Here is a 25,743-nt window from a genome sequence, read left to right as displayed (position 1 = left end):
AGGGCACCTTCTCTTGTTTTCCATCGGGTTCAGCTGAATCCAACAGCCTCTTTGTTAGTTGTACTGACAACAAAAATTTTGAACCCTTGTCTATCCATACCCACTCTTGCATATAGGACATGTCGGTCATATCCGGTTATGGTTTGGACAGATACAAGATATAGAGCAACCGGACAAGAGTCAATTCGTCTTATCTTCGTAAAACTTTTTTCTCCCAAAAAAATTGTTTTGGATAGCACAACAAGTGGACTATATGGCCAGGAAGTAATTAATGTATTAAATATCAACTATTGACAAAAAACGTAACATAAAGACATCCCCCCCCCAAATGCCACAGCATGATAAGTGCCTCCAAATATAGAACTAATTTATTTATATAATATCAACTATAAACAAAAAACATAACAAAAAGACATCCCCTCCGAATACCACAGCATGATAAATGCCTCAAATTATGGAACTAATTTTTTTTTTATCTAATATCAACTATTAAGAAAAAAGTAACATAAAGACATCCCCATGACATGGAGGAGGGAAAGTCAAACAAATCCACAATAATAGGAATAATTAACATTAACCTCAGAAGAGATTTAGAAAACAAAACGTAACTACAACATAATGTACCCTGCTCTCATTAACTTAACACTCAACTCCTTCCTTAACATACATCAAACAAAATAAAATACTAACTTCAATGATTTAATACTGTTTTATTCTATCAATTCTGTATCCTATTAAACTAATCACTAAAATTATTTATTGAAAACAATCCATTCTTCAACAGCCTTTTAAATTAACTTAAATCACTACTTTTAATATCCTCATTCAACAAATTGCTGCGAGTCAACTCACTTAACCAATTAATGAGAGAAGCTAGACAAAAAAGCTACCTTAGATTTCAACCCTTGAATATGGTTACTCTATACTAGCTACAAAAAAAAAAAGATGATTTACCTTAAAAAGAGATAGTGGATGGACAACATTTTCAGGAATTGGCACCGCCCAATCACTAATAATCGAACAATCAAAAGAAATCGGCAATGAATGTGGATCTCTTTCTGCCATTGGCAAATAATGAAGCAATAATCGGTCATTTGCATATTTGTCAATTCTAAGGATTTTGCCTTCCAAATAGTTGACAAGGTCTTCCAGAGATTCATAGCCCCATTCAGATAACACAAAGTTCATTTTGAAATGATGCTGATAGCCAAATTCCAGCTTATCCATGAATATTCCTCCTTTTTGGTAAATCTAGAGAATTTAAATTGTCAGCAATATGTCAAATGACCATAGTCATTGCTAATTGCCTTTCTTGGCGGACAAATGGCGAATAGTGTTTGTTTTCTTTTTTTTTAATAATTGTATGTCTCAAAAAGAGTTAGCATCTGCTAGGTAGTAATGGTCTTTACGCAAAGAAAAAAATTCTACAGCAAGTTAGAGCAATTTTCTGTTATTTGGAGATAACACTTCTAGCCAGGGTTGCCACCAGATCAAAAATAACATCAATAGGATCTTGAGGAAATAACCAATAAATGAGTGATAAATTATCAAATTGATTATATGCCTACTTACTTTTCGATGTATTAGAAAGGGTGTAGTTTCTTATTGTCTTGCCGGCCTTTAGAAAAAGTTTAAAACGATATTGCCTAACAATTTATTAGGTACGGTATTTTATACAGTGGCAGATCCAGGGGGGCGCACGCCCTCCCTTAACGTAGTGATGGATTCGGGTTGGGACTCCTTGCTCTGGTTAGCGGTTGGATGAAAGTTATTGTTTTATAGGTTTTTAATAGTTGAGTTATTTGTAAGTTTTTAATTGTTAAAACTGTTTCTTTTTGTAAACAAGTTTGAAACGAAGCTTCAGTTGCTTTGGGTGGTCTCTATTAGAGTTTACTAATGACGAATAATGCCTAAAAAGTATTTAATTAAATTTAGATTTACCAATTTAGATTATCAAATACCACAAAAGCCAACTGGGAGGCGAAAATCTTTATTTCGTAACAAGAAGGAGGGAAAATTTCAAATTCAAACTTCTTTAGGTATCGAAATGATATTTCAGGATTGTGCTGTCACAACGAGGCGGAAAAATTTAATATTTAAACTACTTTTTACTCTAAAAAATTTGTTTTCGAGTCTTTTTATGGCACATAGGCGAAGAAATTGATATCTTTACTTTTTTTGGCTTTCATAAAATTTGGGTGTGCTTGTTTTTACGAAGCAAGGTGGTTTTTAGAACATTATCGTTTTTTAGAGAATTTGTATAATAGAAAGTAAATGTATGGCTTTGACTTTTTTTAGTTGACTGACTTTTACGAACATAATACACAAAAATATAAACTATTACAAATATAAATCATTACGCTAGGGAAAAGTGGAAATTCACACCATTTGAGTTAACCACGGAAACGGAATGGAACAAGAATATTACTTCAAAATTTCTCACCTTCTCAATACCAATCAGTCATAAAATATAGTTATGTTTATGTATAGGGTGTGCATATATTTGTCCATAAAATCGTACATACTGCTATACATACAGCTCATGACATTTATATTTATTTTGATACATGCCATCCAATCATGTTTCCACGAATAGTTGTTAGTAAATCAAATTTTTACAGGACTTACTCTTATAAAAGGATTACTTAATGCTTAATGCTAAAAGAATTCCAAATTTGCATTTTTGTGTTCAACAGACATATCGAGGTTTAAACGTTTGAATCGTATACCTGAAAATCTCAAGATTAAAACAAAATTAATTAATAATCTACCACAGCTTGAAACCCTGAGAATTTAAATTACTAATCTATACCTATAAAATACAAAATTAACAAACACATAATCATTTGTTTTTTTTAAGGATATTTCGACTCATATATATAGTTTGAAGCACATACCTACATGCATCTTTATTAGAGTCCATAGTTTTCTGACAATTTTTGTCTTTATTCGAATGTTTTAGGATGAATAGAAGAGGAAATAGCAACGAAGAGCTCTAAACTAACAGGACTGTAGACTTACAGGATTAGACATTATTAACGTGCACCGATAATTTGAGGTAGACATCGACCGTGCAATAAATAGATATGGCAGGAGTGGAAATAAAAGAATAGATATTTTCTTTTAAAATATAGAATTCAATTATTTAAGTAAAATATATCAAACTTTTAAAAGTGGAAGAATACGCTACATTGCTATTAAAAGTGAAAATTCGACTAGTAAATTTTTGAGATTTCGTCCAAGTTTACACTGTTTATTAAAACTCTATTATCTATCTCTTTTTTCTATTTTTCTTGCTACACGCCTAAACGAATAAGTATTTAATGCTTAATACATCTTTTACGAATGTGCAAGTTGTACCTTAACCCTCATTTCCGTCTCTACATTACTATCACAATTACTAAACTATGCGATAAGGTTAGGCAAAATACTAAATTTTAGTTAGGTTAGGCCTACACAAATAGTCACAATGGATAAATGACCCCAAAAGATGGTTCAACACCAATTTTTTTTGACAATACAAAGTTTTTGACAATACAACTCACTCGCTATAGTCGTCAGAAGTGCAAAGGCGAAAAATTATGCAGACCATATTAAATGTTTTTTTTTTACAGATGATGAAGAGCTTTTTATTTTCTTATAGCGAGGTGATTTTTATAATCCAGAACAGATTTTAGATTAAATATATGACCATACTACCTACGTAAGACGCATAATTGTCAAGATTCCTTTTAAATTGCTTGTATTTATTTATTCGCAAGTTTATCGAAGCAGCCTATTATGCATCCCCCGCTAATCAAAATCCTGGATCCGCCCCTAATTCTATATGGTATCCGACAATCCCCCCCTCAGAAAATTCTATCTCCATTTAAAACTGATCTGCCCGAAGGGAATGTAAAACAAATAAAAGAATGAAGAAAAGAACGGATTCTGGAGCGTCCTACCTATACTCCGAAATACAGATAGAATAGATGGCGTAGAGCATACTATAGGATTCATTTGTATATTTTTACTTCTTTTAATCCGTTTTTTTTTTTTTTTTGGGGGGGGGGGCTGGTGATTGAGCTATTCTTAGTCCTGGCATGTCTCTCTGTGCACTTCCATCAAAAGGCAACCCTTCTACAGTGACCACTAACTTCATATTTTCAAATTATTTTCTTTTACCTTCATCTTACCCTGCAATGACAACTCAACCCGCAAAAAATAAAAAAATTATTAAAAGAAATAAAAATAAATTCTATGGGATACCCTAAACTATATATTCCACTTGTACTTTGGAATGTAGGCCTAGAATAATTCTATATAGCTACCAAAAGAACACATGCTTGTTGCAAATACCGCTGAAAACATGGCCTCTTCTAAACTAAGCACTATAACAACAAAAGGGTTCGATTTCTTACTGAAGAGGTTTCTGACTAAATTGTTGCTTTCATGTCAAAGAAGTCCCGACCCCCAATAATCTGACCAAATATAACCCTAAGTTATATAGAAAAATTTGTTGGTTCTGTTGAGTTGCTTTTATGTACTTATTTCTCATCAACGTTTGTACATAATGTGAAATAATATCAATTTGAAAAAAAAATATTCAGCAAGTATTGATATTAATAAAACAGCTTATCTGTGCTTTAACAAAAGCAATGCCCATTTATATCCAATGCCCATTACGAAGCAATACTCAGCACGCCCAAACATTTTACCTAATTCCCAATTAAAAAGCAATACCCATAAATCACAGAGCTCCAAAACTGAATACCCTCGTTGTTACACCTAAAAGGTTGTATCTGACATTTTCGAACTTCTAGAATTATTCCCAGATACCGTTTCCCGACCTTTCCTTTGAGAACAGCTTAGCAAACGGGTTTTAGCAATAACCTCAAAAGTATCATTGATATTGTTCGTTGATAAAGTTCATTGATATTGAAATAATATCAATTTGAAAAAAAAAATATTCAGCAAAGTATTGATATTAATAAAACAGCTGTGCAAATGGATTCTAATATGAAACTTAGACAAATCAACTCGAACAATTAGTCCATGAATTATTTTTTTTCTTCCCAGCAGTTAAGACAATGGAAGTTCGATGTGAGCATCCTTCATATCTATTTGCACAATATGTGGGAGGTCAGGGGAAAGAAATCTCACTCCGTTTTTCAAAAAAAAACAATCTTCGCAATTTACTTGCTAGGAAGTTTCCATGATTTCTCCGGTATAGTGCAAGTGGGCTTTCTTTTTCCTGTACTCAAACCATAATAGCACGAAACTTCCAGCCTAAAGCTCCCATGTGTCTTCCATGTCATTTTCACTAAGTTGAAGAGAATCGTCTGAGAGATTTTGGTAAAATTATATCATCAGTATAATTTTATACTGACTGTCCTCAGTGCAGAACAAAACTGATAAAAATATAAAAAACCAAACCTTTTATAACACCAAAACCATAAACACCAAAAATATAAAAACCAAAACCAAAATTTTATTATACTGATTATTTTTTCAAAACAGCACGCATTCAAGCAATAAATAAGGCGAGAGATTTACTTAAAATTCTCTTATATTTGCGGCTACAATTAATATCTGAATTGGCTTGTATTTCCCGAAGAATGGACTGAAAAAAACACCCTTCTCCCGCAGAGCCATCTTTTAACATATAATTCAAGGAAAGGAATCTTAATTTCTTAAAGCACTCTTAAAGCTTAATCACTTTCCAATTGTGAAATACAATTTAGACTTGTGTTTTTTATTCAGTTACCCTTTCGCCGTTACTCAGAAAGGGTCATCCTGTTTTAGTTTTGTGCTTTTTTCTAAGGTTTGGTTTTTTATATTTTTATCAGTTTTGTTCTGCGCTGAGGATAGTCAAGCGGAGGCCTTGACCAAAATATTTGTATAATTTTTCAATTTTTTCACAGACTGTTTATTGTCCTCGTTTTCTTCCTTTCTTCGCGATTTTATGTTTGATTATTTGAAAACGTAATTTTTACAATGAAAAAAAGAGAAGATAAACTGCAAACAGGAACTACTTGTAAAGTCCTGTGACTTGCAATCTTTTCTTCTTTTCATTAGCTTAAAATTTTACAGAGCTGAACCAATTAGGTGGGGTTTAACTTTTTCGTTTTACAGGCTCGTGGCTTCAAACTCCCGACAGATATTTTTAAAGTGGGACCATTTTAAGAGGAATTGTGACTCACAAAGTTTTTGTTTATTTTATTGGCTTAATATTTCTTACAAAAGAAACAAAAAGGTTATTAAAAAAGGTAGATTTGTTTTCCTCTTCAGAAATTGTATTTTCTTGCAAGTCGGGATTTGTTGCTGAGCATTATTATCGACAACTTCACAAACTTGGGTTACTTAGCTTTTCTTTCTGATATACGCTTAAGAAATAAATTTACAATTTCAAATAAAATCGTCATAAAAATAAACCAATTGAATCTAGACGAAATTTTTAACATGGGAGCAGGGACAGTAAACTTTACTTCAGTCTTCTTACCTATTTGATTTCAAGCTCAATTTTGATCACTCTGACCGAGTGTTCTAGATCAAACTAGATGAAGATGGAGACCCTGAACCAAAAATCAATTAAAATCACTAAAGATAAGAACTTTAGACTCAAAAAGACTTTTGCACAATTATGCCACTGCCAATATACACAGTGGTGTTAATTGGAGGGAGGAGGTCTTGCCCCATTGATTTCGAAAATGTAATTGACAAAATTCAAAAAAAAAAAAACGGCCAATTCCCCCCCCCCCCCCCTCAGTTGCTGAAAAGTGAAGATAAATAAAAGTTCAAATAGGCGTAAATCCTTCTATTAGACGGTGATAATTCACAAAAATTACTGGATATTTCGGTCACTTGTGCATTGAAATGTATTTCTGCTGATGATGGTCACTGCATATCTGACTATAATATCCAGTATTTTGGTGAATTATCAATGTCTAATAAAAGGATTTATCCCTATTTGAACTGTTATTTATCGTCATAGAAAGACAGCGTTCGTAATTACCAACTGAAAAGCGCATCCCCTCCCTCCAAAAAAAATGTCACAAATTCACTCCACTGAACGAGCACATACGTGTTTATTCTCTTAATGCTAGGAATCGTAATTATTCTTACCTTGAGAACAGTTTCAATACGATTTTGAACTGAAGCCGGTAAATTCGGTACTAATATCCTTTTCATCCATTTGGGTCTATAACCAGATTCGTAAATAACCAAGCCTTTTTCTGAATCTTCTAGTTTAACTTCACCTCTGAATTCCAATAATATTTGAGAAAGATTAGAAAAACCAAAATCACTTGGTTTAATCCTGGTATCATAGATTTCTTTATGAATATCAGATAACTGAGTGAGGAGAACACCCTTTTCTCGATATTTTTCACAAATGGAGAGTATGCGTTTTTTTAACGCTTTCAGCTTTTGACGATGGGCTATTTTCAGCTTTTCTTCAACGTCTTCTTCGCAGGTTAAAATCACATTTTCGTCTTGAACTTTTATAAAAGGGCTAAAATTAATGAGTAGCCCTTTAAGGTTCGTCATTCCATAAAAACATGGATTAATTGTATGACAAAACAGTTCTTGATAACATTCACTAAACGAATGAAGTTGTATACCTTCAGGATGACGAGACATTAATAATTTGATATTGGTTTTTAACTCATCTAGTGTTTTCGGAACATTATCATCTAGAGACTCTTCAATTATATTATATTTTTGACTGCTTGCACTAGGTGTAAGTTCTACCATTTGTCTTTTTGGCGGACCATCGACTTTTGGAACGTAAAATCGACTTTCTTCCTCATTCGATTTAATGGGTTTTTCTTCTTCCATTTTTCTCCTTGGTTCAAAATTGGTCTTCAAAATTCCTTGTGCATTTCTCCGCTTTTCAAGATTATGATAAACACTTTTGATTATCTTGGACTGTTTTGACACAGATTTCTGTTGTGCGACAAGTTTCTACAAAAAAAAATTGTTAGATTTACGCTGAATAAGAAACGTGGTACTGACAAACCTTTGCGCATCGCCAACAAAGGTAATGTAAGAACAACAATTTGGCTTCGTTCCTTCGCCATCGGTTAAACTCTGTCGTTGCCCCCTCTAGGTCTAAGAAGAAAAAAAACTCTTAAGGAAGACGATAAATGTTTTCTTTATTTATTTATTAAACAAAATATTCACAACATACAAAACAGCTTAATACTCTTCTGGGATGACCATGAGTCTGGTTCTAGACCGCTTGGTGCATAATGTCGGAACACCAGCAGCTCTCTCTCTCTCTCTCTCTCTCTCTCTCTCTCTCTCTCTCTCTCTCTCTCTCTCTCTCTCTCTCTCTCTCTCTCTCTCTCTCTCTCTCTCTCTCTCTCTCTCTCTCTCTCTCTCTCTCTTCTCGCAGCAATGTAGCAGTAGTAAATTCTTCTGCAATGCAATCAGCAACAGTTCCTGCACTTGGTATACTTGTTATCCTTATAAGATCTAAGAATACTGCCCCTTCTCAAGCAGTAGTATATCTAGTAACCCTGGCGAATTCTCTCAGTTCAGAGCAAAACCACTAGCAAAAAACTGAAGGTAGCAAAGCAGTATAAGCGGAAAAAACAGAGCCCGAAATTCGAAATATCACATGGAAGGAACTTATGTCATACTACGAAGAGGTAAAAACGCCCCTTGATCTCTTTCAAATACTTGTCACGGAAAGATTCTTTCCAAAATTGTGGACAAGACGAACCTGAATGCTATGAGAAATAAGAATCTGGTTTTAGAACTTTCCCTTGAAAAGCTGCAGAGATTTCTTGGAGTTCAGAGGCTTATGAGCATTGTCAGACTGCTGGATATGAAAATGTACTGGAGAAATGGGATACTATATTCCCCAATGGCTGATACCATGAGCAGAGACAGGTTCACCAGCTTGGGATCTTGTTTCCATATTTGCGGTGACACCTTGATAATACAAAAGGGGAGCTTGGTCATATTAAGATATTTAGGATAAGAAGACTATGGTACAACGTATTCAGGGAAAATCTGTTCCAGCTGTTCATGCTGTTATAGATAATAACGCCAAGACGAAGAAAAAAGACCAATGTTATTTGAATTCTGTATTGAAAGACATTCAGAAGCATCGAGAGGAAAATGCTAAGACAACAAACCAGTCTTATTGGCTTCGTCCTACAGTGCAGTCACCCCCATTGACAAGTGTTGGAGATGTGATGGTACAACAAGGAAATATATCGAAGTTGATCGCCCCCGAAGCGTCCGTGACAACAACAAATCGATGTGTGGGGTAGATCTTGTTAAAAAGCTCCTTGAACTTTATGGGACTAACATTCGCTGTAAGAAATGATATATGAGAATTGGGTCCTTTTTTCTATATGACTGTGAACAACACTGGCTGATACACCGTCGACAGTGTAAGCAGATGAATGTTCAGCATATGTCTCTTCTGTACTTCAAAAGGGACACTGCTCGGGAGTTGATTCTCACTGGTATAGGTCAAAGTCCTGTATTTGGGGAACCATCCTTGCTAGTGCTTAAGCGGGATACGTTTTCTTCGTGAGAAAGAATGCCTTTAGAATCAATGAGGTTCGACTAAGCCTCGCATTTTCCTGATACGGCTGAAAAGGGAAGATCTCACTATGAGAAGTGTGCTTGAATTGGATCCAGTCGAAAAATGTGTTCGAAGTGCAAAATTCGACTGTGCTTGAATTAAGATCAAAATTGTTTTACAAATTTTCACCAAAAATATCATTCACATATACTTAACGTGTTCACTCATTCGCGTTTTATGGAAAACTATTTGTATTTTGACGAGTTTGCTATAGGTTATCAAAATGTCGATGACAAATAAAAAGTTGATCCAGGTTGCAGCAATAGCTAGCAACCTAGTAAGAGACAATGACGCCATATTAAGAAATACAATAACCCATAACTCCTAGAAATAGTGTCAGATCGAAACACAAAGTACACTATTATAGCCGCCTTGTCCGAAACTATTATATAGGAAACTTTCAGTCTCTTGGCTTGGACAACAAAGAAAATATGTTGGCTTGAAAAACAAGAAAAGTGGCTTGATCTACGATATTCTGCATCGATGCTTCTTTTTTCCCGTTTATTTTTTTCACTCAGCTAGGTGGGCACTTGAAGATCATAAAGAGCTCTTTAATGGCTCATCTTGAAGGAAATTGTTACATTTAGTTCCTTTTGCAAATCAAAGCATATAGTATTTAAAATAGAATCACTTTTTACAAAAAAATTGCATTTTCATGTACTAGCTTCATCACTGACGTTATAATAGTAGGTTATAACCATAAATGACGTATTAAGTGAATGCAATATTTATACACGTTTATCTTTCGACTAGATAATATTAGAAATACATAATGGATTGATATAGTTCATTATGAATGGGGACTATGTAAGTTTCATTGGATATAGCTGAAACCTAGTAAAGAACAAACCACGGCATATAGTAACTAAAAGTTAAGGTAATATAAAAATCTTTTAAAAAGTTGCTTATCTTGTTTATAGTGCCATACGGAAGATCGTCTCTCACTATTCCAACTAAGAAAAAGCCATAGATTTTTTCCTGTTTGTAAGAACTATAAAGAGCAACTTCAGAGATTGGTGAAATATTTTATAAGAACTATTAAGTTCACTATAAATGTGGATTTAGTTATTTTCATCATTATTATCACTGTAAAATTAAGATATAAACGTTAACGGAGCCTTAACATGAATTTACTAAACCATTGAATGCAGCTCTTTTAAGTATTATTATGACTTTTCATTACATCGTGTTCTCTGCCGCAGGTGGTGAAGCCGTGTACATTAAACAACAAAATTTTCACGGGAATCATAATTTTTTCTTATACCAAACGATTTTTAAGACAGCTTTAATGAACATTTTAAGTAAATCAGGATTAGCCTCAGGATTTGAGCCTATCAGCCTCAGTCAATCAGGATTTGAGTCAATCAGTATTTTCTCTGCAAGTCAAATCGTTAGAACTCCCAACGACAAACGTGAAATGTAACACACAAGTTTGTTTCTTATGAGACTTAATTGCATTCGTTGCTCAGGTTACAATTGCTACAACTACTCACTGGGCCTTCTAATTTTAGGTGTATGTCTGGGCTAGAAAAGGGGTATTAAAAAGGACCCAAATCTAAAATCGTCGATACTTGCTCGTGAAGATGAGACACAAGAATAGCACACAGCCGGTTCAGTCCTAGACTTGAAGAACTTTCTAGTTTTCACTGTTATCCTCTGGGAATCCTGAACCAGTATCTAGAAACTAACATTTTAATATTGACGTTTTTAAGTATGTTAGAAAGGTTCATTACCCTTTCTTCCTTTTTTTTTAACTTCACTTTTGTAAATTATACTTGTCTTGTATTTACTTTATCTTCGTAGTATTTACATCTAGTTATTATTTCTTCTAGTATTTTGATACTCCAATGCTCTTTGTCTAGAATAGACAGTGAAATAGTCTGCATGGATTTACTAGTGAAAAATCCCTCATCCGCTCATACACCCAACAACTTGAATATCACCGCAACACCAATTCCTTTATCCAAAAGCATTCTATTTAATATCCATTTACATTCTGCCACCATTTATTGACATTTTACGTCACAAAAGAAACATCTTAGTCCTAAAATGCCAAAATGACGTATTTAAAAAATTATGAGACGACCAATTTGCCATTCAGTGTTCTTGCATGTAAAAAAAACATAGAGATGCTAGGAATAGTGATATCATGTACCAATTCATATATAATGTAAAAAATTGAAAAACAGATCCCTTAGCCCCCGCAGGAAGCCTACCTTCTAAATTAAATAATTACCAGGCTGCTCAACATTTTTATTATCGGTATGTAAAAAACTAAGTTGATTTTGTCACATACAAAGAACTACTCACCCTCATATGTATAACTTTATTTTCAGGGATAGCCACCAAAAGAGGATCATTTCCACGAGGATTGTTTATGACATTTAGCACATTTTTGAAGGACCTAAGGCAATCTAATGGGGTCTTATATCCAAGCTCTCGGTAAGGGAATGTTTCTGATATAGTTTCTGAATACTCCTTCAGAAATCTTGGCAACGGAAGGCCATCTGGACTAACAGTTAAAATACACATTGTATTATTCCTCACTTTCTCGTAATCGCAGTCCATATTTTGCTCCTGAAAAAAAAAACTGTATTTATAAGAAAAGAGAAACAGAAAAAGACTGGGTAAACCTGTTCTCAATAAGCCTTTGCTACCGAATTTGTCATTTTTGGCGTTCAATAGACAATTAAGACTATTGAATTGCGTTCAAAAGCACTTATTGATACAGAATAATTTATCATTTATTCACTGTGCTTCAGAGGTCAATAAGCTGTGGTTCCCTCTTATTTAAATAAAAAATCTTAATTGTTAAAAAAATTCTTAAAAGGCTCCGTGGTGCTGATAATAACGGAAATCAATTATCATAGGCAGCGCAATAGCGCTGCCTAAGTAAACAGCAATGTGGGCACAATGTATTTGGGAGGGGGAGTTGGTTTTAGACCAGGGTAGTTCGTATCGAAGGACTTGTCGTAAAAACTTCGAAAAGGGTTCACTCGATTGGAAACTGAAAGCCCTAGTGCCCTTTTTAATGGTCGAAAGTGATTGGAGGATAACTACCCCCTCCCACGCCCACCATTTCAAAATTTTGAGATAGCAATATTGTCCAACATAGTTGAAAGGTCTGGAAATTATGTATTTGAGGACAGCAAGCCCCACAGTCCTTAGGACTTGTTCAACCCATTGAAATGTCTAGAAATTATATCTTTAAGGATGAGAACCCCCCTCATAGCCCCCAGGGGGAAGAGTTGTAAATTGTGCCCTGGTGGTACATACAGTATATAAATACATTCTAAGACCGCACTGGCTATACATGACACATGAAACAAAGAAAAGATACAAGAAATGAAAAATAAATAAAATCAAATAGGTGAGAAAAACAAGGATTTTGTGTCAGCCACTAGCAAAACATGACGACGAAAAACAAGCAAATATTTCAACAAGGACCTCCGCCAAGTCGTCTTTATGGCTCATAAAAAAAGCTAACCTTTTGAAGTAAACTCTACTAGTAGAAAAAAGATACTGAATCAAAATACCAGCCAGAAATAAATAAAAGACAATTCACTAACTGGATTGGATAAGTATTATTTGCTTTGCAATAGATTTTGTCTGTCTTCAACCTCTATTTTCATTAGGTATGCGGACAGATTGTCTTAAATTAGACTAGACATTTTAAGGCCAAACGAGAATACTGATAAAAAAAAAAACAGAGCAAATATTTCCAATGTGGCCAATGTGTTTAAGAAATTATTTTAAATACTTTTGTTTTGAGGGCCATGATTGTCTCTTTTTCTTTTTCTTTGTCTCTGGCTCAATGCAAACAATAAAATTATTTATGGTAAATATTTTGAATTAATTTTATAGTGCAAAGATAATAAAATTTTATACTGAACTGCACTTTTCAGCCTGATAATAAAGACCCTAAGCTGTAGATTACAACTATTAAATCTTGAATTTTTTTTTGGATCACTTCTGTTTTCATTTTTTATGCTTTTGTGCCAAACGATGAGTTCTTCTAGAATGTTGGGGCCCAAAAAGCAAAAACAAAGAAAGTATACTTTCTTATGGGAAGCTAAAAACTTTTGTCTTTCAGTTAAAAGTTCTTGTTATGTTCCTTGGTTTTCTAAAATCATCATACTGTTCATATCAGACAGTATTTTATAAATTATGGTATTTTTATCCTCAACTTTTTAAAGATAAACAGGATAATGAACCTCCTTCAACTCTTTACTTGAAAGAATTCCAAATTGTTTATGGGAAAGTTTAAGACAGGTGCGACATAAAACCTATATAGGCTACATCTAATACCTTATTTTAACACAAACTTATTTGACTTCTTTAGTTTAACCCTATTAACAAAATCTTCAACAAAAATTAACAAAAATATTTGTTAGAAATTGAATTTCTAAAACCTTAAAACAAGCTAAAAGAAATTAAAAAAGCTAAGTTTTTCTGATAGGATTAAAAAGCTAAAGTGAAACTTAAAACCAATGAAAATTATTGCTTCACAGTTTATGGAACAAATGTGTGCAATATTGATTCAAATAAACTGCCTCAAGGTATTAGCCTAAATTTGTAGAGTTCTGGAAAAACTAGTGCTTTACTGAAAATGGACAAAAAACTTATTAAAAATGTACTGACAAAAAAAAATTAGACAAAAATTCACTGACTTCATGGCTGGTGAAAGACTACTGAGAGCCTTATAAGTTGGTCTTTTATTTTCTGAAGAATACAAAAGGACTTTCCTGCTCCTAAGTTTGTTTTGTTGTGTAGATCTGCTACTTTCATTAAAACACTAGTTTTCAGAATTCTACAAATATAGGGAATTATTCTGAGTTAGTTTGTTCAAATCATTTTTGCAGGCATATGTTGTATAAACTAAAAGCCATAATTTTTGATTGTTTTACATTTCATCTTTGCTCTTTACTTCCATTGGAAAAACTTTTTTCCTTTTTCTATCAATTTTGGTACAAGTTTACCTTTCTTTGGATCTAAGCTATATAACTGAATGCCTACGATTTGAATAGAATTCAAAATCAAAACTGTGTATTTTTTCAATCTAACCCGTATTTTTCTGAATTCTTTAAAATCACATAAATTGGGATTTGACAAAAGTTTGAGGCTTGAAGTATTTTCCCTTGAGTCCAATTGAGCTTTACATCTATTTCTGAAAGCTTCATTGTCATAGCATATAATCCATCAAAGTTCATGAAAGAGCAGCAACCTTGTAAGAGAGAAGAAGTAGAGTTATTTACTTCAAAAGATTCTCTGCTAGGTTCCAACTGATGTTGGGAACATAATTCTGAGGTATAATTTAGGCTATGGATCCATTCCTGAAAGTTTTTACACACAACTTTACTAAGTCGCGATGGGTTAAAAATCTAGTTGAGGAGCTTTCTACTAACTTGGAAGATGGTTTGGAAGGATGAAACATTTAGGAATGAATTCATAGTCTAAATTATACCCTAACAAAGGTTTCCTAGATAAGAAAAATATATATACAATAAATAAAACACACCTCTTTTACAAAAAATTACATTCAATGCTATTTCCAAATATACACTAACGAAAGCAACAAAAAATCACATCACAGCATCCCTAACTGGGCAAAATATAATCCCAAGCTATTGGCGAAATGTTGCTGTTTTCCTTTTCAAATTGGCTATATTCAGCATTATTTTTTTCATTACAATCTTAACGGCTCCATCAACAATGATAATCAGGAGATAGTCCTGGTAGTTTCTTCATTTTGTTCTGAGGACTAATACACTAGTTGTCCCTATGCTGAAAGGTCTCAAGCAATAGGTTTTCAGTGATAACCTCTGTTGAGAGGTTATTCTAAGTAGCAACAGATCATCAGGCAAAACTCACTTTTAAGTATCCATGCTAGTTAAGTTGTCAATATTTATCAAGTTTTGTCAGTGTTTTTTTCATACTCCTCTTAGTTCATCTTTGTATGTACACAGGGTAAGAATAAATTATTATTAATAAAAGAAGACTGGTATCATATTAATTTCCCAATCAAACTCTTAGCAATATAATAGTTTTATTACGATAATACCCACCCCCACCCCATTTTCTAAGGGGCTTGATATGGCCATAAATAACATATTTATTTGATTTTCTTTGTTTCATGAATTGTTGTACCTCTTGATAACTGGTTATTCCAAAATACCTCCAAGTACATGAGTTTTGTCTATTGTAACTAGTCCCTTAATATTTCTCATTCAAAATTTTATGACTTCTAGCCATACAAGAACATAGCCACTACTAGAAGGTCAAATAACCTGTGTGTAGTGACTCAATTAATTAATTAATTCACTTAATCAATAACATATAAATAAATGCACAAAAAAGGAAAAAAATAATAAGAAGAAGAAAGAAAAAAAGACTAAAGCCCTCACAAGGGACCTGCTCTCATCCTGTATCTTGACCAAGTAGGAATTTTTTTATCTCTGATTTAAAGGAAGAAACCATATCAGAGCTCCTAATGCAGTCTGGGAGGTTGTTCTGGAGGGTTACACTTATGTGATGAGACAAATGAGCTAATCTTGCTGTATTTTTCTTTTCTCATTTCTAAACTTTACTCTCTTTTCTCACAATTCATGACGTCCCCCCTCCCCTGATGGTCAAAGACATAGTTCTACAATACACAAAAACTAAAAGAGAACACTTAAATAATGCAATTGTTATTTTATCAGAAGCACATTTCTATTAATCAGATTATCATGTTTCCCTCAATAATTAGTCATACATTAAATTGCTTCAAGCAATATATTTTATCCAACAATTGTACTGAGATCTCTGGGAAAACTGTTTTTACCAGGTCAGGAATATGAGCTAACTAATCAATAAATATAGAAAACATGACATATCACAAAACAACAAATAATAAAGAAACATAGTAGTAGAGCTATATCTAGGACCATCAGGAGGTGGGGCACATGGACAGAAAAGCAACTCTGATGAAAAGAGCATAGATAAGCAAACTAATTGTACTTCTTTTATACTATTTGGTCTATGCAATTCTAATGGTGCCCTTTATGTTTAGATTGAACACCATTTTTACAGTTGTTTTGCTATTTTTTGGTTACTATGGGCTGTGTTTGTCTTTTACAAGATTGAAGCTATTGCTGCAACTAGGATTAGCATGTTTTCTTTAGAAGAGGTCAACCAATAAAACAGTAACTTTAGAATTTCTAGTGTTGTACAGTGGTTGAAATATTCAAACTAATCTCATGCTTAGTAGGAAAATTTAGAAAAATACAATGATGAATCTATCCACTTTCTAAGTGGTCTATCCTAAAATAGATTTTAAAATAATTTAACATTTGAAACTGTGACTATCTGTCCAACAACAGGGTGTATTAAATAACTTTCCAAGATAGCAAGGAGCTGCTCAACTTAAGTCCCTTTATACAACTTGTAATCCCCAAGGGAATGTGAAGTTTGTTAAGAAATCTGGTATGCCTAAATTATACTGATGAGATGAAGTGCTAGAACAGAGATACTCAACCCAACAAATTTTTACTTTCAAACAAGGAAATTCCATGCCTTATTTATTTATATTTGTTCTATGTATGAACATGTATGTTAAGAAATCTATCCACTTTCTAAGTGGTCTACCCTGAAACAGATTATAAAATAATTTACCAAAATAATGTAATCTATAGCCATCAATTCATCATGATCTAATTGAATAAACAATTTATAAATTTTTAAAAAAATGTACCTGTGTACCTTAAACCAGTGTACCTGTAAATTGAATCAGCTGTGACAAAATCAAGAACCAGAAGCACATGGATAATTTATGCTATATATTTCCACATTATGGAGGTTGGAGGTAAAGTAAACTCAGACTGTAACTGAAATGTGTTAGCTATAGTTATTCTATATATCAAACAGTTTATGGTAACAAACTGTAGTCAGGTGCAACCTGGATCAATAGTAACTAAAATCTAAAAAATAGAATTTTGATACTAATAGTTACATCAAAAAAATTGCATTTTCATGCTGATTTTAAATATATAAGTTTCATCCAGTTTTGTCTTTCCCATCAAACATTATGAGCCTGAGAAAATTTGCCATATTTTATAAAATAGGTGAAACCCCTTAAAAGTAATAGAATCTTAACCAAAATCACACCATCAAATTCAGCATATAAGAGGACAATACTGTAGAAGTTTCAAGCTCCTCTCTACAAAAATGTATAATTTCATATTGTTTGCCAGAAGACAGATCACAGATGCACATTTATTTTTTTTTCAGGGGTGATTGTATTGACCCAGTGGTCCTAGGATGTCATAAGAGGGCTTATTCTAATGGAGATTAAAAGTTCTAGTGCCATTTTTAATAGACCAAAAAATGGAGAGCCCCTAGGCCCTCTCCCATGCTCATTTTTTCCCAAAGTCACTGGATCAAATTCTGAGATAGCCATTTTATTCAATATAGTCAAAAAACCAAATAACTATGTCTTTGGAGATGACTTACTCCCCCCCCCAGTCCCCATGGGAGAGGCTGCAAGTTACAAACTTTGACCAGCATTTACATATAGTAATAGTTATTGGAAAGTGTATAGACATTTTCATGTTTTTTTTTGCTGGGAGGGTTGAGGGGAGGGGGCTACATGGGAGGATCTTTCCATGGAGGAATTTTTCATTGGGGAAGAGAATTTCCATGAAGGGGGTGCAGGATTTTCTAGCATTATTTAAAAGCAATGAAAAAATGAATATGAAAAGTTTTTTCAACTGAAAGTAAGGAGCAGCAATAAAACTTAAAACAAACAGAAATTGTTATGCCTGAGGGGTTCACCTCCTCCTAATACCTTGCTCTTTACACTAAAGTACTTTTAGTAATTTTAACTATTTATTCTATGGCCTTTGTGATTCAGGGGTCATTCTTGAGGAATTGGGACAAAATTTAAGCTTTAGTGCAAAGAGCAAGGTATTGGTGAGGGGGCAAACCCCCTCATATACATAATAAAAACACAAAAATTTGACAGAAAAATTGGAAATACAAGGAAAATAGGGTAAAATTCTAGTTAAGTGACTTCTTGTTATCTTTGAAACGGGTTAGGTTAGGAAAATGAAACTTTTGGAGATGGATCCACAGGCTAAAGTATATCCTGGGAAGGTATTTTGAAGTATCCACCTCCACTCCTTCTCCCTCTAGAGAGCCCTGAAATTTGCCTACATAACAGGTCTATACCTATTCAAATTTTGTCAAAACAACATTTTACCTTAATATTCAGTTACTAGTTGCTTTTTCTCTGCCTTTAGTTTTGAAAATGCAATTCCTGTTATTTGAGCAGAATTTTGAGCCATATTAATTTTTTTCTGAAATTTAGGAAATGTATTTGCATATCTTTAAAACCTTATAAAATGGGATTGAGCAAAGTTGTGAAGCTGAAAACAATTTTTTTGAACTTCGATTAAGCAGAAGATCTATTTTGCAAGGTTTCATTTTTATAACACACATATTTTTAAAGGTCATCAAAGGTCAGGGCCCTCTAGAGGGAGAAGGAGTGGAGGTAGCTACTTCAAAATACCTTCCCAGGACACACTTTTGTCAATGTTGGTATTACTGGAACAATTTCTTGGGTCATGAAACTATTGTTAATAGATGCATTTTGACTTTTTGAACATCTTTTCTCTCTTGCAAAACTACTGTAAACTCACTGTTATGAAGTTATTCTGGCACAAATATTCTTGTAGGCCTATTTATACATATAGAATTGCATTCATTTCTGTTTTTGTTGATCAGAACTTTGAAATTGCTAATGTTTTAAGACTGAAAATTGCTCTGTAGCTTTTAGAGACAATTATTTGTTAGGTTAGGTTGAGTTTGCAGTAGTTTTGCAAGAGAATAAAGATGTTCAAAAAAGTCAAAATGCATCTATTAACAATAGTTTCATAACCAAAAAACAATGTTCTGGTAATGCCAACATTGACCCATACTTTAGCATGTAGACCCATCCTGGAAAGTTTCATTTTCCTAACCTAACCCCTTTCCAAGATAGCAAGAAGTCAATTAACTAGAATTTTACCAAAAATAGTGAAGATAAATGTTCTCCCATGCAAAATATGTTATCTAGGATTATTCTGCATACTATGAAGTAGGAATTATTTTTATTAACATGGTTCCTTAAATAGCTTACTCAACTAACTCAATAGGCCTACTTATGCTTCTCTTTCACCCATTCAAAGACTCAAAATTGCATTTTCCTTAATGATTTAGGAAATGTGAGAGCATTATTAAAGTCATCAAGTGATGCGTTCATTTTCATCTTAGCCAAATTATGTTTTAAACAGCAAATTTACCAAAGAAATAAATAGGCCTAGGCCCATAATTCATCAGACTTGAAGATCTCAAATTGGGCTGATGTAAAAATGGATGTTTGGATAATATTTGTTTTGAATGCCTCAGAAATTTGTCAGCACTTATTACCTAGCTTGTATTAGACTAGCCTAGGCCTCCTTAACACCTCACGTGTCTGAGAAAAGCATGCTTTAAAAATGCGGACATTTACATTGTTGCCATTTGACAGACACTTGATCATAGTAGTATAGTGCAAGCATCGAATTTAGCCAACTACAAATCCCGATTTCCTGAGCTGTGTTGCATATGTTGTTGCATATGCATATGTTCATTGTTTCACATAAGTTCTGTTTCCTTTTACTGCTCAATCAAAGAACATGGGAAACTATAAGAGTTGAAATTTCGGCAATTTAACATGTAAAGATAAGAGTAGAAAAATACTAGTGCCATACGCAGCGGAGTGGCTGGCGAAATCATTAAAATATCTTTAAATGAGTAGAAAAAAATTCAAGTCGAACTGGATAATTAGTAAAGGCATAACCAAATAATATTGAAAACTCATAGTTTCCCATACTCTTTGGGCCTTGTCTATATATTTATATCCCTTATAGGCGAAATCTTTGTGTTAGTCCTTAAAACCAAGTATTTGGCTGTTTAGGGTAGGGTAACCTACTGTTTAAAAGACATATAAGGCCTAGCCTATTTGTTCGTGATGGCAAAGGGCTATGCCTAGTAGCTCCTTTTGTCTTTGATTTGAGTGGTTAGTGAGAGTGCTTGCGGATGAATGTCTTATGGGTTTAAGAAATTTAGCATGATTCCTTTATCTCATGATAGATCATAAGCATAAGTTTTTGTATGATTATGTTAGGATTTTTGTAATTTCTGTGTAATTGTTATCTTTTCTTATATATTTTGGCAGGGCCTATGGGCTTTAACCAAAAATACATTCTATTCTATTCTGCTAAGATCCAATGATCAAGAGTAAACTTCAGTTTTTTACAGAGTTAAGTGAATTAGAGTTTGTGAAGTGAAGCAAGGGCGTATGGAGGGGGAAACAGGGTCAAACCCTGAACCCTCCACCTAAAAAAGCTGAACCCTTCCGAATTTTTGGGAACTTTTTATTCAAGTTGTTATTTAGTCTTTACTAACCCCCCATAAAAAAATCTTACGTACGTGGAAGAGTTGAAGTGAATCAGAATCTAAATAATGAAATTTGTCTACAGCATTATAGTTGTTAGGTCTAAATACAAGCAACTAGAATAAGCTTTTGGAATTTTAGTCAGTTGAAATGGAAGTTGTCTTTGACATGGTAAATCAATTTGACCCGGTAAATCAAGTTCACACAATGAAAGAGAAAAAGAAGAAACGTTAGACTTGATAATGGGTGTTGCCAAGTAACAGAGGCAAAAAAAAGTAACAACTCATTTCATTTAGGGGAGCCAATTAGCTGCAAGCTGGGTCAGTTTAGATGTGTAAATGTTTCTCATAATTCAGCTGAGCAGGGTTGCCACCCCTAATGATTTATTAATGTTTCCAGCGATGTTTCATATTGCCGAGGAAAATCATTATATCAGCACATAAATGAACCCAAAAATCACTAAATATAGTGATTTGTTTACCGGGTGGTAACCCTACAGCTGAGGACTTTGTATCAAATAAGTGCGATGAACAGTAAAAAAAAAAAGAATAAAAAATCGTGAGTTTAGAACTACGATGACAAAATATACAAATATACAGTTAACCTCTGCCAGCACGAAAGAGAACGCAACTGAATAGAAACTACTTCAACAAGAATTGACAAAAATACGGGGGATGCACCAGCATTTATTAAGGTTTATTATCAAGACAAGTTAAAAAATAATAACAATGTTTTAATAATACGCATATTTAGCAAATGCTTCCATTTTATTTATACATAACATAAATATTTTTTGGTCCGAGTGGCCCCATGCATAAATTTGAGGATAATATTCTAGCTCAGAACCACCATTAGAATTAGCATTTTTGTCTAGCATAAATTTTTAGTGAGATTCTGATGATGATAAGGAATAGGAGGAACTCGTCTGGACTTCCCCAAAAGTAACCAAACTCTCGTCTAAGACTTAAAAACGTCATCAGTTGCCCTCAAGGTGTATTCTACAAGTAAACACAGAAAAAAGTTACTTTCACAAACATGTAATAAAATAAATTACAAATTATGACAGTTTTTGTGGATTTTCACAGCACCATGACCTTAAAATAGCACGAAAGAAAGGTTTCGTAAGAAATTTGAAAGCAGAATAGTAAAGGTGCATGGTGTTTTTTCACAACTGAAAATACTTTAGATAAAATATAAAAAATATTTTTCAACTGAAATTAAGAAGCAACATTAAAACCTAAAATGAACAAAAATTATCTTGTATGTAAGGTGGCATGTCCCTTCCTCTAACCTTGCTATTTACACTAAAGTCAAAGTTTTTTTTTTTTAATACTTCTCGTTCAAAATCAATGCCCCTTTCGTTTGAGTAGTCTTTCCTAAATAATCAGAACAAAAAGTCAAACTTTGGCGAAAAGAGCGAGGGTTTTCAAAAGGGGTATCTCCCCTTATATACAGAATACTTTCTGTTAGTTTTAGGTTTCAATTTTGCTCCTTACTTTCAGGTGAAAAAAAAAGCTTTTTTATATATTTCATATCTGACCGTTTTTTAAATAATCCCAGGAAATTCCCCCCCCCCCCTGTGCAAAATTTCCCCTGAAAAATTACCCTGGATACTTTACTCCTGATAGAAAATTTCCTAGTAAAAAAACCCTCTCCCCCAAATTTTTTTCGTTTCCCGAGAAAAATGCTACATGTGAGTAATGGGTGCATAACTTAGTACTTGCAGCCCTCTTTCCAGGGACTGTGGAACACCATATTATCCCCAGCAATATAGTTATCAAAACTTTCAACTAGGTTGAATCAGATGGCTATCTCAAAATTTTGACCAGATGACTTTTGGAGAAAAGAGGGGTAGGGATCTTTATGGTTACTTAAAAAGGGCACTATGACTTTTGATTTCTGATAAAATGAACCCTCTCCTTATCTTCTTGGATAAATTGTTTGGTACGATTAGCCGTGGGGAAAAAACAAGCAAGTAAACACACATCCGTGATTTTTCTTCTGGCCCAAGGTTCCAAGTTCCACATTTTTGTTTATAAGAGCTTGATATCTCAACAATAGGATATACTGACCTGATGGTGTGATTAATAATATTTTTTACAATACTAAACAACTTTAGTGTGAAGAGTGAGGGGCAGAGGAGGAAGGTCCCCTAAAATGGAGAATAGTTACTGTTCGGATTAATTTGTAATGTTGTTCCTTACTTTCTGCTGAAAAAACTTGTTTTTGTTTTTTTACTTATTCACTTTTAAGAAATATCTCGCGTCATTAGTCGTACTTTGTCCCTCCCTCTTTCGTTCCATCCCTGTGTTTTAATTTCCAGCGTACTTAATTACAAAATCTTTGTTTTTTTATATTTTTAATTTTGGATTAAAATAATCAGTTTCTATCTCTCAAGTGACTCAGTATGTCACAAAGCGGCAATTTATTTGGAATTCAGAGAATCAAAAAGTGTCCTTCTCCGTAAAATTTATTTTCATTTTTAAAACGACCTTACAATGTCATGCATCAACTAAAGATTTGAATTGCTTTAATCTATGACAATATTTAAAAGCTACAACAGTTTTTAATTTATTTCGAATTTAACATGCTATAACTGTAAGTAAGGAGCAACCCGGCTCAATAGTAGCCTAAACTCTAAAAAACAGAATTTCAATACCAATAGAATCATCAAAAAAATCGGTTTTTTATGGTGATTAAATAAAAAAAAATAAGTTTTTTTAAATGAAAGTAAGGAGCGACATTAAAACTTAAAACGAACAGAAATTACTCCGTATATGAAAGAGGCTTTTCCTTCTCAACGCCCCGCTCTTTACTCTAAAGTTTGATTCTTTCTCTTAGCTCTACATTTTAAAACAGTAAAACACTTTAGCGTAAAGAGCGGGGCGTTGAGAAGGAAAAGCCTCTTTCATATACGGGGTAATTTCTGTTCGTTTTAAGTTTTAATGTCGCTCCTTACTTTACTGGTACTTTTTTAGTACAAGTAAACCTTACTTGTTTTTTTTTATTTAATTTCTGAACGTTTTTGAATCAATGCATGTTTTGATTTTGGCTCTCCGCAGAGGAATAATTAAAACGAAATTTGTATATTTTTTTCGGCTAAATGGCTTTCTCATAATTTTGATCGAATGATTTTGAGAAAAAAGAGCGGGGGAGGAAGCCTAGTTGCCCTCCGATTTTCGGTTAATTAAAAAGGCAACTGGAACTTTTAATTTTTTACGAATCTTTTTATAAGTAAAAGATATACTTAACTTATAAATTAGCTTACGTAAAGAACTTTTGTATTCTCATGTTTTTATTACATATATGAGGGGGTTCGCCCCCTCGTCAGTCCCTCGCTCTTTACACTAAAGCTTAAATTTTGTCCCAATTCATTAAGAATGACCCCTGAATAACAAAAGCCGCAGAATAAATAGTCGAAATTACTAAAAATACTTTAGCGTAAAGAGCGAGGTATTAGGAGGAGGTGAGCCCCTTATATGGATAATAATTTATTTTCTTTTTAAGTTTTAATGCTGCTGCTTACTTCCAGCTGAAAAAAAAACTTTTTCGTATTTATTTTTTCATTGTTTTTTTTTAAGTAATGCTAGTAAATCCTGGGCTCCCTTCATGGAAATTTTCTTCCCCCATGACAAATTCCTCGATGGCCTCTTCTCAACCCCTGCCTCCAACCAAAAAAATCCTCCTGAAAACGCCTGTACACTTCCCAATAACCATTACTATATGTAAGCACAGGTCAAAGTTTTGAACTTGTAACCCCTCCCACGGGGACTGTGGGGGAGTAAGTCTTCCCCAAAGACATAGTTATAATGTTTTTCGACTACGATCAATAAAATGGCTATCTCAGAATTTTGATCCGTTGACTTTGGGAAAATAATCAGCGTGGGAGGGGGCCTAGGTGCCCTCCAATTTTTTGGTCACTTAAGAAGGGCACTTTTTATTTCCGTTAGAATGAGCCCTCTCGCAACATTCTAGGACAACTGGGTCGATACGATCACCCCTGGAAAAAAAAACAACAAAAAAACAAACAAACAAATAAACACGCATCCGTGATCTGCCTTCTGGCAAAATATATAAAATTCTACATTTTTGTAGATAGGAGCTTGAAACTTCAACAGTAGGGTTCTCTGATACGCTGAATCTGATGATGTGATTTTCGTTAAGGTTCTATGACTTTTAGGGGGTGTTTCCCCCTATTTTCTAGAATAATGCAAATTTTCTCAGGCTCGTAACTTTTGATGGGTAAGACTAAACTTGATGAAACTTATATATTTAAAATCAGCATTAAAATGCGATTCTTTTGATGTAGCTATTGGTACCAAAATTCCATTTTTTAGAGTTTCGGTTACTATTAGAGTTTAATACTTAAACTATTTAAATATATAAGTTTCCTCAAGTTTAATCCTACTCATCAATAGTTACGAGCCTGAAAAAAATTTGCCTTATTTTCAAAAAAGGGGGAACCTCCCCCAAAAAGTCATAGAATCTCAATGGAAGTCTTACTATCAGATTCAGTGCATCAGATAACCCTATTTCAGCTGTTTCAAGCAGCTATCTGCAAAAATGTGGAATTTTGTATTTTTTGCCAGAAGAAAGATTATGGATGCGTGTTTATTTGTTTATTTGTTTTTCTTCCCAGGGGTGATCGTATCGACCCAGTGGTCCTAGAATTTCGCGAGAGGACTCATTCGAACAGAAATTAGAC

The 25,743-nt window shown here is 33.7% G+C and overlaps 1 protein-coding gene across 3 annotated transcripts in view; it reads right to left on the bottom strand.

Moving 5' to 3' along the window:
* The window catches only part of LOC136032804 (uncharacterized), an 83,421-nt gene extending 63,296 nt beyond the window's left edge, over positions 1-20,125 (bottom strand). Inside the window, exons 1-4 of one of the 3 annotated variants that reach the window (XM_065713194.1) lie at positions 20,030-20,125; positions 11,894-12,160; positions 7,105-7,944; positions 955-1,251 (exon numbers count right to left, since the gene is read on the bottom strand). In XM_065713194.1, the coding sequence (XP_065569266.1) occupies positions 955-1,251; positions 7,105-7,944; positions 11,894-12,151 (1,395 nt within the window). In that variant the 5' untranslated portion in view covers positions 12,152-12,160; positions 20,030-20,125. Of the gene's footprint in view, positions 1-954; positions 1,252-7,104; positions 7,945-11,893; positions 12,161-19,902; positions 19,945-20,029 lie in introns of those variants that run through there. The other 2 variants (XM_065713193.1, XM_065713195.1) reach the window with 2 other exon arrangements.
* Positions 20,126-25,743: the final 5,618 nt, after the last annotated feature.

The sequence above is a fragment of the Artemia franciscana genome, chromosome 11 (assembly GCF_032884065.1).
Source record: "Artemia franciscana chromosome 11, ASM3288406v1, whole genome shotgun sequence".
Lineage (NCBI taxonomy): Eukaryota > Metazoa > Arthropoda > Branchiopoda > Anostraca > Artemiidae > Artemia > Artemia franciscana.
Note: the sequence above shows the minus strand (reverse complement) of the source record. Positions and strands in the feature narration are given on the sequence as shown.